Consider the following 16,361-nt stretch of genomic DNA (forward strand, 5'->3'; position numbering starts at 1 on the left):
AAGTCCTGTGCATAGTCTAGCCAATTGTTTGTGTGAAACAACTCCTACCACCTTTCAGTGTGCTCAATGAATGAAATCACAATCCTGCTTGACATCTAGGAAGAAGATAAACAGTCACTACAAATGTTTTTGGTTCAAAGAAATCCAATTTTTGTTTCTTCACTGCAGAACAGCAATTATTTTGCCTAGAAAACAATGGAAGAATCCATAATGTTAACGTAGCAGTGAACAGACAGCAGCAGCAGTAGTAGCATCTTTAGCACAAGTTTAATAACAGAAGTTCACAGGAGATGTTGCTAAAGTTTCATTTCATGCCATATTCCTCCTACCATTGTATATATATTGTGTGAGGGACTGGTTTAAATGTGGATTATGTCCAACCAGGAAAATAGTTCACTGTTGTCAAAGCCATGCTGCTGGAAAGAGTGATGTTTAGATATCCCTGAAGTATAGTCTCATTCTGCTGCTGTTTTGTTTTAAAAAAAGAAAAGGGAGTGGGTATTGTGAAGTCAATGGCTAACAATTCAAAGGAAGGTTAAGGGAGGAATGACAGATAGTTGCAATTCTAAGCCATTTACCAGACAGTAAGTACACAATAAGGTATTTTTTTTTAAGCAGACATAAAACTGTTGGAAGTCTACACTCCTTCACAGCAGGGTGGGAACTGTCTGAATCTCCAGACATGGCTGAACTACAGCTTCCCACATTCCTCTATAATTACTTGGCAGTCCAATCATATCTGGAGGACCACATGCATCCCATCCTTGGTATAATCACTGACACTGATATACTGTAGGCCCCATTAAACTTGGTATACCACTGCATCATTAATAACGTTTCTTGGAGTTGAGGCATCCTGAAGAGACATTACAGATGTACCAAATGAAAAGGGAGATGTATTTTTTAATATTGGAAAAATATTACCATATATACAGGAGTAAATGATTATACACAATGAAGCACTGTTTCACACATTAGGGGGACTTTTAATTTTCAAAAAGAAAAAAATGTAAACCCACTACCAAGATAGAAAGAGCCTCCTGTATTATGGCCCACTCACCCCATAGAAAGAAGCCACGAGAAGTTACCACTTCAAGAAAGTGTTAGCAACTGTCAGGGGTTGCACTGTCCCCCATGAAACCTTGGAGGGTTACACCCAAATTGAGGACATAACCTTTACATTTTTTAAAAAAGTGTTTTTTAATAAATAAATAAATAAATAAATAAATAAATAAATAAATAAATAAATAAAAGCCTTCCTAGGGGCCATGGGATTAGTTTCACCTCTTCTAAACAAAGCTAAAATAACTCAGAGGCTCAACAGACCACCCCTGCAGCTTCCCCTTTCCTAGCCGGATCAGGGCTGCGGCAACCTCACGCTGCAGCCCAGCCTTTCAAAGGCTCCATTTTGCACCCTCAAAAGGGCGTCATAGCGATGTGTCATCTGGACGCAGTGCTGGAGGCGTACCATGACACTGTATGCCATGTGGAGCGGTGCGCAGTGTCAGAACCCCTTCATTCATTTATTCATTTGGGGTTCTGTCATGATGATGTAAAGAGTTTAGATTAAGTCATCTAAGTTAGTAATTAGTTACATGCACACTGATGATATGTACATACAACCTTCACCTTGTTGTATGATGTGTTGGAATGTTTGAAGGCAGGCTGTTTAAAGCTGCTGATCATATTTAGTAGTGAATATATACACATACACACACACACACACACACACACATATATATATTCTCATATATAAATATAAATCTTAGAGTGTGTTAGCCATATATATATGTATTAAATCAGGGGTAGGCAACCTTTTTGAGTCGGGGGCCGGGTTGCTGTCCCTCAGACAACTGGGGGGCCAAAGCCGGAGGGTGGAGCTTCCACCCTCCGGGGGCGGAGCTGCACATGGGGGCGGAGCTTCCACCCTCTGGGGCGGAGCCACATGCCAGGGCGGAGCTTTCACTATCCGGGGGCGGAGGCACATGCCAGGGGCGGAGTTTCCACCCTCCGGGGCGGAGCCGCATAATATTTGCAAGAAGCTACTAGGGCCGGCAATGCCATAACACAGGAAAAATGCATGCACACTGTCTCAACCCACAAAAGAGCAAGCAAGTCCATGTGGGGGGATTTTACAAAGAGAATACCAAAGGAGAACAACAACAATAATAAGAGCAATATTTGCAAGAATGGAAGCGACTGGGCAAGGCCACAAAACAGCAAAAAATGCATGCCACTGTCTCAACCCACAAAAGAGCAAGCAAGTCCATGTGGAGGGATTTTGCAAAGAGAATACCAAAGGAGAACAACAACAATAATAAGAGCAATATTTGCAAGAATGGAAGCAACTAGGCAAGGCCACAAAACAGCAAAAAATGCATGCCACTGTCTCAACCCACTTTCTTTCTCTCCCTTCCTCCCTCCCTATCACTCCCACCTTCTCACCTTTTCTCTCTCTCTCTTCTCCTCTCCCTCCCTCCCTCTCCTCTCCCTCTCGCCTTTTCTCTCTCTCTTCTCCCCTCCCTCGCATCCTCTCCCTCCCACCCACCCACCCTTTCTCTCTCTCTCTCTCTCCTCCCCTCCCTCCCTCCCTCTCTTTCCTCTCCCTCCCACCCTTTCTCTCTCCCTCTCTTTCCTCTCCCTCCCTCCCTCTCTTTCCTCTCCCTCCCACCCTTTCTCTCTCTCTCTCCTCCTCCCCTCCCTCCCTCTCTCTCTCTGCCTCCTCCTCCTTCCCCCCCGCCCCTCCATTTGTAGGAGGGAGGAGGGCGGGGCCAGGAGGGAGGTGGGTGGGGCCAGGAGGGAGGTGGGCGGGGCCCATTTGAAGGCCCGGTGCGGCTCCTGGAGCCCCGATTCAGGGCTCCAGAGGCCGCATCGGGCCTCCCAGGGGCCCGGTGAGGCTGCTGAAGCCCCGTTTCAGGGCTTCGGCTGCCGCATCGGGCCTCCCAGAGGCCCGGTGCGGCTCCTGGAGCCCCGATTCAGGGCTCCAGAGGCCGCATCAGGCCTCCCAGGGGCCCGGTGAGGCTGCTGAAGCCCCGTTTCAGGGCTTCGGCTGCTGCATCGGGCCTCCCAGAGGCCCGGTGCGGCTCCTGGAGCCCCGATTCAGGGCTCCAGAGGCCGCATCAGGCCTCCCAGGGGCCCGGTGAGGCTGCTGAAGCCCTGTTTCAGGGCTTCGGCTGCCGCATCGGGCCTCCCAGAGGCCCGGTGCGGCTCCTGGAGCCCCGTTTCAGGGCTCCAGAGGCCGCATCGGGCCTCCCAATGGGCGCCGCCATTTTGCCCTTCAAAATGGCGAGTCTCGCGCGGCCTTTATGGTCGCGCGAGACTTTGCCGCCATTTTGAAAGGCAAAATGGCGGCCAGAGCGGCCGAAATCAGCGGCGATTTCGGCGGCAGGAGGGAGCGGGGGCCGGCAGAAAGGCGCCCGCGGGCCGCATCCGGCCCGCGGGCCGGAGGGTGCCAACCCCTGTATTAAATAAAGGCATGTATCTGTAGGACTCAATTGAAAAAGCATTATGGGAAATGCCCATCTGCGGCCATGATTTGTAATCAAATGTGTCACGTAAGCAAAACATAGGCTAACAGGTCAAAGAATCCTTCACACCCTGAAAAAGATTTATGACTGAGAGAGGTTCCACAGATACAAGTCATCAATTAAGGCATCAATAGCTTTCCCAAGACAGAGAATGTCCAGAGACCAAATGATGCCCGCATTGGGTTGCTTTGATGTAGGGCTCCAACCTCCGCTGGGGGGGGGGGGGGGGGTGGTGAATTGGAGAAACCATCTGAGAGGGAAAGGAAAAAAAGGGTGGGGATCACTGGTCGGTTTAAATTAAGGCTTCCCCTTTGTGTGCCTCAGATTCTGCAATGACGTGATCCAGGGTGCTTCTACATTATCTTTTACAATAAACTTCTTGTTTTACATTAGTTTGTTGTGGATTTTTGGTCAGAGCAATCCCAAGTCTCACACGCAGCATCAGGGTGCCCTGGGGAGGGTAGAGTTGGGTGTGCGTTGTGAGGACGCTACACCCCGACTCTGCCCCCATGCTGGCCTTTCAGGCTGGTGTGTATAGGGTCTAAGCATTGGGGCATAGAGAGACGAGCTGTATCCTTTACGACCACACACAGAGTTGATGCACGTAGGCAGGATGCCTAGAAGAAGGTCTGTGAAGAGCGAAGGTTCTGCAAAACCTCTGAGCTGAACAGCAAATTTCCTCCAACACACAGGCTGCCGCTTTGATCTCCCAGCCTGAGGAACTGAATCTCCAGACAGCACGACTTCACTTAACACAAGGGCTTTTAATCTTTGTTGCTAACTATTTACAAAGATTACACTGAGTATCAGACAGCCATCTTGAATACTCACTATCATACAATCCAACAAAGTGATTTGCAAGCCACCGACCACAACAACCCAACAACGGAAATAATCACCTTCTCCCTTATATAGGTGGTCTTCTTGGAAGCCATGTGACAGTCATGCCGCCAATGAAACCTGGCTGGTTTCATACCCAGTACCTGTTGCATCAGAATATCATCCATGATGCACTGCTGGCTGACTTCACCTACTGTGCATGTTGCATCAGACTTCCCAGGATGCACAGCTCACAGGGCCGGCTCTACCCTATAGGCTACCTAGGCAGCGGCCTAGTGCGCCAAAATTTAGGGGGATGGCATGGCGAGGACGCCAGGGAGAGCCAGAGAGAAGTCCCAGAAGCCCCGTCCTCTTCCCGCAATAGGCTCAAGTTGCGGCGGCGCGAGATTTAATTTTTTCAGGAGGAGGAGGAGGAGGAGGAGGAGGAAAGAAGCAAAAACAAGGACTAGCCTCCTTCTCTTCTTCCTGCTTTTGACCATGGAAGGCAGGGGAGGCACTGAGGAGGAGGGGAGCCCAGGCAGAAAGGTATCTGCCTCCCTCCCTGCATCCAAGGGAGCCTTTATAGCAGAGCTGAAGCACTGCCTGAGGGCCCTTAGCCCAGCCGAGAAGGGCAGAGGCAGTAGGGGCTGCTAGCAGGCCAGGTGGGGCCCCTTTTCCAGGAGGCATCCTCCTCCTCCATCCCACCGGGAATAATTTCCAAATGGAGGTCCAGGACACACTGCAGAAATAAATCTACTTTGAGACCCCTTTTAACTGCCCTGGCTCAATGCTGGGGAACTGGGTTTTAGGAGACATTGAGCCTTCTCTGTCAGAAGTAGCTCTGGGGCCACAAGAAACTACAATTCCCAGGAACTACAATTCTGGGGATGGTAGTTTCTTGTTCTCAACGTTATTTTTGCTGTTGTTGTTCTAATTTCTTTAAATGAACCAGGGCTGTTAAAGTGGTCTCCAACTGGATTATTTCTGCACTGTGTTTTGGACCTAAGAAACATGAGAAGTGTGTTTATACTCTGTGTGTATGTTTGTGTATGTGTGTGTATGCACACACACATACACACACATACTATATATATATGTGTATATATACACTGAATCCCAGCAGCAAGGAGTTCAGACTCCTATACCACATAAAGCCAGGGTCCAAAACACACTCCAGAAACAATCCAGTTTCAGACTGCTTTAACTGCCCTCAGTGCTAGGAAGTTCTAAGATTTTTAGTTTATTGTGGCACCAGAACTCTCTGACAGAGAAGGCTCATTGTCTCACAGAACTACAGTTCCCAGAATTCCCCAGCAGTGAGCCAGGGCAGTTAAAACAATCTGGATTCTTTCTGCAGTGCACTTTGGACTTTGGCTACCTTCTCATGTTGTGGTTGTTGCTCTTGTGTGTCTCTAAGTCATTTTCAACTTATAGCAACCTCAAACTCGAGTTTTCTTGTCAAGATTTCTTCAGAGGGGGTTTGCCCTTGCCATCTTCTGAGGCTGAGAGAGTGTGACTTGATTCGAACTCTGGTCTCAGAGAATGCTCAGAATGCTCCAAGGCTTCCTTGCATGTGCTGTTGTTTTTCTCTCTCTTTTTCTGTCCCCAATGAATTAGTTGTGAATTTGGGTCTTGGAGTTGTGCTGATAGGCATGTCAAAATGTCCTCCATTTTGAGCATGACTGAGAAACATGAATTTATATTGTTTTTTATTAATGTTTTTGGCTTTTAGTTGGTCATGTCCTCCATTTTTCTTGAACATCCTACAATTTGTCCTACATTTTCCCTACACTTTGAGGGGCTACCGGGGTTGAGGGTGCCAAAACATTTCTCGCCTAGGGTAGCCAAATACCTAGAGCCAGCCTTGACAGCTCACCAAATGCTGACTCATGCACCAGCCACTTGAACTGTAGTAACTTCTGCTCCAGTTACTCCTAAGTGGCCACATCCATGTCATTTTCAGACCAGTGTTGTACATGGTCCTGACACTAAGTTACCATGTATATTTGTCCAAACAAAAATCCGTCAGTGATACCTTTATTGACCATCCGAAATGTACAATTTGTTGCATGTTTTTGAAGCTCCATGGGCTTCTTCATCAGGAAAGATGTTACAAACAAAGCAGGAAAAAAAACTATTGGAGATGTTAGTCAGATGCCTGCATATTGTTTCAGTCCTTAGTGAAGATGGTAAAAACTTGACACATGAAACCTGGGTTGACTTATTCATGGGTCAATCCAGAGGAAAGGAGTGTTTGGGGAGGGGAGAGGGACCATGATTGGGACAGCCTGGTGAGTACCTCATAGGGAGCCATTCTCTTTTTGGGTGTGGATTGGATACACATATGCCACATTTCACAGACCTAGGAGTTGACCTTGTTCCCAAGACTCAGGCCTTGAACAGTAGAATAACTACAGGGTGCCCTCAACATGTGCAGAATGCCCCCTGGTTTCTCCTCTTTGCCCTCCTCCCAGCCTATCCTCTCTGCAGTGAATTGCTGCTGGAGCATGTGCAGTGTTTCTCTGGAACTGGTCTGAGGCAGCAGCAAATTATGCACGTGCAATTAAAATAGGTTTCTCCCCATCCCACCCCAGCTACCTCTCCCTGTTCACGATTCTGGCTGGCTTGCCCCTTAGGCTGCTTGTCACTCACTCTTATTGGACAGCAACCAGAATCTCCCCTTGCCTGCTTCTACCTTGCTAAGGAATGATCACAAGCACTACTGAGGAGGCCCATGAAGTACTAGCAGCCACAGTACATGTTACCAATCCTTTCACTCTGCAAGGACAAGTTCCATCCCAACCTCAGTCTGCCTCTCCCCCCAACATCCTTTTCTTCCACAAAAGGCTTGGTGGTGGCATACCCCAGCTGCCAGTTCTTTGTTTAGTATTTTATGCCCAGAAAGTATATTAGGAAAACCTGTTGTGCATATGTCATGTATGTGAGGGCAAGTTCTTTATCCACCTGAGTCACATGTTCTTCTGTATACATAAGGAAGTCCACAACAGCAAGACTTCAATTTTCCACTTGCCTGGAAGGGACCAGGGACATTCTCCTAACTTCTAAAAGAAAAGAGCCAACAAACCCATCGTGGACTCAGCTTATTTTATTTAAACTACTCCTTTTATTTACAATTATTACCCACCCTATTTAGGATAAGGTTAGACAACAACCATTTTCAAGTATAAAAATTAATACATTTAAAATAGGATAGTATATAACAAAAATATCCCCATTATGTTTAAAGAAAGAGACCACCAATTATCAGCTGAAGAGCTAGAAGAGATATGGGGGAAAGTCCATGATAAAACATGTAGAAAACTGTTTATTTTTAAATTGTCCTTCAAATAACTGTTTTGCTTATTTTTATAATACAGTGCTTATTTTAGTACATTTCATTATATTGCATTTTATGCCCTATGACAGGGATAGCACACTTCTTAGTGTAAGAAGCAGGGCCAAGCCACTTTCCAAGACCGATTTCAAAGCCTGGAAAGGTTCCCCTTTAGTTAGAAAGCAAATAGTTGTTTTGGCTGAACACAGAATAGCAATCAGCGCCTTACAAAATGGTGTACAATGTGACTGACCTTAAAGCAGCTGCAACACTCTGATATTAGAAAGCTGAGTTCAGTGAAATTTGGAAGAATGAGTTCAGTAGGCATGTTTGAAATGCCCCACCCCAGCCCAAACTGTAAGACTCTCAGACAGTACCAGATGGTCAGTTCAGGATGGAACAAATGCACACACAGAACCCATGAGCAATTTCTGGATGTACTCTTTGTATACTCAGCTAATTTATCCAACTCCAATCAATACTCTATAAAACAAATAAAACAGAACAACAATCAGTTAGGCTCTTTGATTTGCTACAGATTAGTAAGTACAGTTGGCCCTTCTTATACACAGGTTTTTTATACATGGATTCAAGCATCCACAGTTTGAAAATGTTTAAAAAAAGTATAAATTTCAAATATCAAACCTTGATTTTCCAATTTTTATAAGGGACACCATTTTGCTATGTCATTATATTTAATGGGACTTGAGCATCCATGGATTTTGTTATCCATGAGGATCTTGGAATCAAACCCCAGCGTATAACAAGAGTCCACTGTATAAACAAGAAATAAGCAAGTACAGAAAAATAAGTTATTTCTAAGCTATTTCTGATTTTTCCTAAAAATGTTGACTGTACACTAAATCTTTTCCATTGCTAGTGACTTTGGGATCATCTAAAATAGTAGAATAGAATAGAAATTTTATTTTTACCCCGCCTCTCCCATAGGATCGAGAGGGCTTACAACACATTAAAATGTAACGGTAAAATACAGCCATAACATAAAATACAATAAAATACCACAATTATGAAATAAAACCCATAATCCTTCCCACCAACCACACCTATAAATCACAAAACAATAAGAAAATAAAATCTAAATTAATTAAAACAAACAGTCAAACAACAAAAATATAAGCATCCTGACCAGCTTGAGGTTCGTTGTATGATAGTTGAGGGTCTCCGTATGACTGTTCATTCTCTGAGTAACCGTTGCCAATAGTGCTACTCAAGTGGTACTCCCTGCACAAGTGATGGTCCATGAGCCATCAGTTCTTAGTCCTTAGCGAATTTCCAGCAAAGGAAAAAACCAACAACAACTACTGAACATTGGGAAAAAGTAATTACCCATCTCCCATATCAGATAGCTTGAAATGTATTGATTTAAAGTATCTGCAGCCTCCTGTCCAAGCCAAGAGGACAGGTTACATACTTGTAGCTGTAATTCTTTGAGTGGTCATCTGTGAACTCACACAAATGGGCTATCCTGTGTCTGCACTGTATTAATATTTTCAGGAGATTGATGTGAAAAGACTTTCCTCCAAAGATCACCAATTCTGCACAGAGAAATCATTAAGGTGGACTCTGCACCCCTTCATCAAATATATATTGTGACAGTGCTTGAGGTTGAGAAGGAAAGAAGGAAGCAACAAGTAACCAGTTGCCTAGGTAAGGGCAAAAGAAACACTGTTCTATTGCAGGAAGGCCACCACCTCTCCTGTAATCTTTGTGAAGACACAGGGAGCAGTGCCAAGAACAAAGAGACAGAAATGGTAGGCATGCTTCCCTATGGTGAAGCAGAGAACCGTCAGTAGGAGGACCGGACTGAAATGCGGAAGTAGGCATCCTTCAAATCCAGAATGGCATACCAACTGCCCTCTTGTATCAAAGGTAGGATGGTGTTGGGTGTCACCATTCTGAAGAGTCACGGACAGATGTAGTAATTGCTGCATTGCAGGTCAAGGATAGGATGCAAACCCCAGTCCTTCTTGTAATGGGAAAAGAAACTCTGACAATATAGTGAGGAAGGCAGCAGCAGTCACTCGCAGACCACCGGGTGACACCCAGTCAACCCCCTCATCATTCCCCCCTGCTCTGTACCCCCCCATGTGCTCCATCACCTGTGTGTGCCCCATGCACAGAGGGCCCACATGGGGAGAGGGAGTGCATGCCACTCCGGGAAGCCCTGCTCCCTGAAGCCCTGGCCTCCTCACCGGGTGACACTGGGGCGGGAATGCTGCTAGAGGGAGATATGGATTTGATGGCCCCTTTTCACAAGAGAGTGCTCACCTCCTGAAGCAGTATAGTCAAGGGAGGTGTGGAACAAAGAATGCTGAAGGGAAGATAATTCCAGATTTCTATGGCATTTCCCATGTGTTCAGTATTCAAGATGGTTCTAACAGCCCCATCCAAGAAAACCTCATGATCCCTAATTATTTGAACTTTAGAAACATGGTCCTCCAGCTGCTGTGCCTTGTCTTCCATAGATGCCATCATCACAGTGGGAGTGGAAGGATCTACACCAGTGGTCCCCAAACTTTTTTGGGCTACTGCCCCCTTTCCTTTTAGGTGGCAACCCTAGTGTCCTTCTCCCCACACATATTTTTGATATTAGGTCTACTGTCCTCCATGTAGTCATGTTGGCGACATGATCACAGAATTGTGTCTGACAATACTGGCTCCCCCGGCTTAATAATGGAGATGAGCACCACTCCCTATAGTCAGATATGACTAGACATTCTTGTCAAGGGAAAACCTTTACATTTATCTTTTCTACTGCAAATTCAACACAACCAATCTTGGTTACACCCTTTGCACCCAGGCATCTTGGGAGCAGCAACCAAGTAGCTGGCTGAGCAGCGACTAAGAAGCTTCTTGCTTGCACCAGTTTTGCTTCTTGGTTGTTGTTTGACTGGCTGCTCAGTCACTGCTCCCTTTGTGTCCTGTCATCCTGGCAGCAGCAACTGAGCCGCTGGCTGAACAGCGACTGAGAAGCCTCTCACCCGTGCCAGCCTTGCAGCAAAGACATTGCGGACAAGAGGCCTCTTGGTTGCTGCTCAGCCTGCTTCCAGGGTGACCAAGTGCAAGGAAGAAGCTTCTTTCTTGAGAAGAGGGACTCTGAATCCTTCTCTGGGGCCAAGAAAGGAGCAGCCGGTTTATGTGTAGAGAGTTTACAGAGGCCACATGCTCTGGACTGGAAACGTATGGGCCAGGAAAGGGAGAGATTTTAACTGCAGGAGCCACTCTAAGACAAAAGGACTCTTTCCAAGAATCAAGCCCAGAGACATGTGTTGCCCACACAGCTTCAAGTGTCCACTCTCCTACAAAAAATTAGATGGTATAGATATCAACTCTGTCCATGAATGTTTGCCAGTGGGGTGAAAACCAGATGACAGGACTAAGGCTGAGATCAAGACTGACTTCAGTGTTGATGTTCTCTCTGCCAGTTCCATACTGACCGATCCTGATGATAGAGTAGATAGTATTTGAGGCCTGAGGGCCCATTCATATAAGATCACTTTTAGACACAATTTTCTATTTCCTCTGGCCCCAGGCGTAAAGGGAGTACAGAAAACACAGGAAGTAGCCACATCAGCTTCAACAACACAGATAAGACAGATCAGGTGTCCATCCCATTCCAGAAGAGATGAACTTTATCAAAGACACCAGTGGAAGGAATAGGATGAAGGTGAGTGTGACTTTAAATGCCAGGGTCAATAACAACCATCAAAGACAAGACCAATTTTGTTCAATTCAGTCATCTCGGACTGAGATCCCCTCGACTGTCTGGATTCTTTCTCATTTTCGTTATCAGATTTTTTTTTTGTTTCTTTTTACATTGTAGCCCTTCAGGTATGATCTTCTTTCTCTTAATCATCCTTTCCTCTATTTCACTACCACTCGACTCAAATATCTTTCTTAGATCCTTCATTCTTATTTCCCAATTCTCTCTAACTATCTCTAGATTTAACCTCGTATCTCATAAGGAGAAGGGTTGCCTCCAACTGGATGGTATGGCAAGTAAATAAAAACTGAGGGAAAAGGGCATTACGAGTCTTAACGGAACAAATTTAACTGTTTAGAATTCTGACTCCTGCCTCATGGATGGTGCATAGGGATAAACCTAGGGAGAGACCTAGGGATTGAGAAACCTAGGGATTGATCCTCCTCCTGCCATCCCAAGAATCTGATGAATGTCATTCCTAATTATGCTGTGGCAGTGGTGGACAAAAAAGAACTGGTGGTTTCAGCAGGAAGCCTTGTATATAGTCATATCAGAGGAGGATGGGGCTAATGCTAAAAAGCTTATGTAATGAGAAGGTTCTAAATTATGCACTACGCAGGCACAGAATAACTCATTTATGTGAGTCACAATGACCACAGAAAAGAAGTAGAGCTTTCTCATACAATTATGTTTATACAGTGAGTCCTTGTTATCTGCTGGGGTTTGGTTCCAGGATCCCCCATGGATAACAAAATCCATGGATGCTCAAATCCCATTTTATATAATGACAGAGCAAAATTGTGTCCCTTATATAAAATGGAAAATCAAGCTTTGCTATTTGGAATTTATACATTTTTGGAATATTTTCAAGCCGTGGATGCTTGAATCGGTGGTTTAAAAAATCAGTGGATAAGGAGGGTCAACTGTAGTACAAAAAAGTCCACCTCTTCCAAGATTTTTCTTCAAGTAAGTACTTTTGTTTTTGAGAAGCCCCAAACTGGAGGAATTCCTATCTGTTGTAAGATACTGCTCCAATCAAACATACTTGTCACACCCATTTGCCTATTTGAGCAAAGGGGGCTTTAGACAGTATAGGCTTTCTGCATGCCTATTCTATTCACATTATCTCTCAGACTTTCTCCATTTGCTTTACTATAGTCTGAAAGGACATCAATACTCAATACTCAGTCTAGGCAACCAGGTGTCTGTGGTCACACAGAGACTCTTATCTCTCTTCCTTTTCCTTCTGTCTTTTCCTCTCTATCAATGTAGTGAAACAGAATTCCTGAGTAACTTTTCCAAATGAAATTTTATTTTAAGGCAGGACTCAGACAATCTATATGTATTTATTTAGAAGTTATGTTTCAATAAAACTAGTAACTCTTTAGTTATATAATTTGATTATTACCTGTTTGCCTTGTTTTCTCAGAGGGACATGTGAGGGATTCAATGGATTTCTCTGCAAACTCTACTAAAGGATACTTAATTGAGCTGATAGGACTAACACACAGGGAAACTAGCCCTAATCCAACAATATCATTGCCTAGAAGTGCAATTTCCCCAGATAGCAGTGACGTTGTGATTTGACATCCAGTCTGAAATGTGATTCTACAAGTGTCTATGATGTGTAACACAGAAACAATTACACCATGTTTCCCAAGTACAGTGGACCCTTGCCTTACGCGGGGGATCCATTACGGATCCCCCCCCCCCCGCATAAGGCTAATTCAGTGTGTGCTTGAGCCCCATTCATTTGAATGGAACGCACCACCCTGCACACACCCCACGGCTTGAGCGCATACGCTCAAGTCCGCATATAGCACGGCCGCATATAACGCAGGCGCACTGTATAAAGAAATAATTAACACAGAATCCAAAACTAACTTATTTCAAGATAAACAAGTATTCCCTCTCACTCCACTCCAAATTAGTGGGAGCCTTCAGACTTCAAGCAAACAGTGACAAACAGACTTACCATTAGGCTGGTATTCTGATCATGTCTTGCTTCTTGTATAATAGTGCTAAAACTGTCGAGGTAGCTTAGATTTTCTTCTATTAAATGTGCAAGAGGCACCCTGTCAGGGAGAAGCAAAGAACAGCAGCTTTTATTTCCATCAATCTTGCTGATACAGTGCCTAAATAATGAAGAAAATGAACACTGCTTTATATGTATCTGAACATGAACATCAAATTGTATTAAAAGGTGTTTATTGATTTTCTGTTGATTATGAATAGAATAATGTCCATATTCTTCTATTTCTAACATTCACAGAACCATATTACAGAATTTATTTTGGGGGCTAGGTTACAAGTTAGTATTTTGTGTTTTAAAGGACCCCCCCTCTGTGTGTGTGTGTGTGTGTGCGTGCGCGCGTGTGTGTAAGCAGGCCATCCATTCAGTTCCAATCTATGTTAAGCCATCTTCAGGAACAATTCAACTGAAACATGGAAAAAAATCTTCCAGATGAATAAGTTTCAAAAACTGTCAATATAGCCCTATACAGTAGGACCTCGGGTTACGAAATTAATTCGTTCCGCGGCGCCGTTCGTAACCCGATACATTTCGCAACCCGAAAAGGCGCTGGAAAGCCGCTAGCCGCGCTTCCGATTTGAATTTCGCGCCGAAACGCGCCGAAATTAATTTCGTAACCCGAAAAATCCTTCGTAACCCGGAACAGTTTTTTTAAATCTAACTTTTTCGTACCCCGGAAATTTCGTAACGCGGTCAATTCGTATCCCGGGGTACCACTGTATTAAGAGTAGGACTCTGCATTCTCTCTGGCCTTCACATATTTAACTTAGCCTGTTAAAGTACAGTAAAGAAGAAGATATAACATTCCTTTAAGCTTACAGATTTCTAGAGGCTTCCATGGAAGAAAGAGGTTGAAGAACATTTCCTGGTGGGGTTTGTGACAGCCAGGCTGGCACTGAAGATGTACCCGTGCCTTCTCCATTAGAACTAACGGGAGATTTAGCAGAACTCTGTGTCTATAGGGAAAACATTTCTCAGATCCAGGGGGAAAGAATTACAGTTTCATCCATCAATTACTAGCTTTAAGCAAAGTATTCATACCCTTAGAAGCAACTGCACTTTGACATAAGAGTAATCAGTATGTCATGGTATGGCAATCCACAGAAGCAACAAACACTTCAAACCTTATGACATAATTAAATAATAATAATAATAATAATAATAATAATAATAATGTATTTATTTATATCCTGCCTCTTCCCTTTTGGGGATCGAGGCAGGTAACAACAGAGGTTAATACAATACAAAATAATCAAACAAAACAAACCCCCAAATCCCCCCAACCCTCACCCTCCCTCCCTGAATAAAATTACCCAATAAAACCATATATAAATATAGATCACAATAACAAGTGAAATCAATTAACACATGGCAACAGTGGTGAGATTCAATCAGAGAATCAGATTAAATCCAGGCAAAAGTCAGTCTGGAAAGGCCCGCCGCAAAAGAATTTTTTTTATTGCCTTTTTGAAAGCCTCAAGGGAGGTTATTTGGAGAGTCTCTTCCGGCAGGTCATTCCAGATTTTTGGCAATGGAGAAAATCATCTGGGAAATCATCACCAGTCTGGTTTTCTTCGACTGCAGTAAATTCTTCTCAGAGGACCCAAGTGTGTGGGAAGATTATATGGGAGGAGGCGTTCCTTCAAATAAGCTGGACCCAAGCCATGTAAGGCTTTACAGGTAATAACTAACACCTTGTTGTAGTGAGGGGGAGGAGTGGAGGGTTGGTTGGGCAGAGACAGAACCCGTGGGAAGGGAGGACCTAGGGGAAGAGAAGAAGGAGGAAGTGGGGTCAGGAGGCCAAGATATAAAAGGGAAGGGCGAGGAGAGCGCGGGGTGGAGGAAATGACGCGGAAGACTGGGACACGGAGAGGCGGTTGGCATAGGGAGAGGCAGTGTGACCAGGAACCCGAGGAGAGAGGGGTGCCCAGTCAGGGTAGGCATGGACTAATAAGAGTGGGACCTCACGTGGAGATAAAGCTAAGAAGCCCCAGAGAGGAAGGGGATTTCAAGTACCCCCACGAAGGGGAGTGGAGGCAAAAGGAAGGAGGTGACTTGGAGGGAGTGTGGTGGGACCCAAAGGGAGAAGGCTGGAAGCAGGCCCCAATTCCCACAGAGCATGACAAGTCGGAACTGGAGGTGCAGGAAAAGTGCCGAGGCCAGAGGCCGACAGAGGGCGAAGAGGACCCGTGAAGTAACGGACTCTAAAGTAAATGGTGGAGGTGGCTGGGATTTTTGTGTTGCTGTTTGTGCACTTGTTGGCGTTAGTACAAGTTTCACTGCATCCATTTCCGGCCTCTGTGAGTTTGTTTGGTGCACCTGGGAGCAATATGCTGTGGGAGGATTAAGATGTCGCAGGGTCCGCTAGCCCCGACCACACTTCTATTGTGCCCAGAAGCAATAATAATATTGAAATATCACAATGATATTTAACATATACATGAATCTGCTGGGAGAGGTTGTCCAGAGTTTTGGGATTCAATGTCACAATTGTACTGATGGCACCCAATCTTTTTCTCTCCTTCCCATCTGATTTCAAAGAAGCTATCTCCAAAATGAACCAACGTCTGTTGTCAGTAATGGATTGAATGAAGGCAAACAAACTGAAACTTAATCCAGAAAAGACTGGTCAGTCAAAAGGAAGATCAGGGACTGACTGTGCTGGATCCCCTACACACCCCTGAAATCTCCAGCTCACAGCTTGGTTATTCTCCTCAACTCAACTCAGAGCCTCGCTGCCCAGGTTTCAACAGTGGGCAGGAGTATATTTGTGCAGGTAAGACTAGTGCACTAGCTGTCTCTGTTCCTTGGGATGTCAGATCTGGCTCCGGTGACACAAGCCTTGATTACATCCTGACTACTGTAATGCACTCTATGTGGGGCTACCTTTGGAAACTGTTTTGAAACTTCGGGGGCTCAGAACAC

The 16,361-nt window shown here is 44.9% G+C and overlaps 1 protein-coding gene across 4 annotated transcripts in view; it reads right to left on the reverse strand.

Annotated features, from left to right (window-relative positions):
* Positions 1-7,447: 7,447 nt before the first annotated feature.
* Positions 7,448-16,361, reverse strand: part of LOC149318990 (inhibitor of nuclear factor kappa-B kinase subunit alpha-like) — a 79,919-nt gene continuing 71,005 nt past the window's right edge. The window contains exons 19-21 of one of the 4 annotated variants that reach the window (XM_089510876.1): positions 14,256-14,392; positions 13,380-13,479; positions 7,448-8,163 (exon numbers count right to left, since the gene is read on the reverse strand). In XM_089510876.1, coding sequence (XP_089367002.1) covers positions 8,137-8,163; positions 13,380-13,479; positions 14,256-14,392 — 264 coding nt within the window. In that variant the 3' untranslated portion in view covers positions 7,448-8,136. The other 3 variants (XM_089510877.1, XM_089510878.1, XM_089510879.1) reach the window with 3 other exon arrangements.

The sequence above is a fragment of the Sceloporus occidentalis genome, unplaced genomic scaffold (genome assembly GCF_023333645.1).
Source record: "Sceloporus occidentalis isolate IW3139 unplaced genomic scaffold, rSceOcc1.0.p SCAF_2, whole genome shotgun sequence".
NCBI lineage: Eukaryota > Metazoa > Chordata > Lepidosauria > Squamata > Phrynosomatidae > Sceloporus > Sceloporus occidentalis.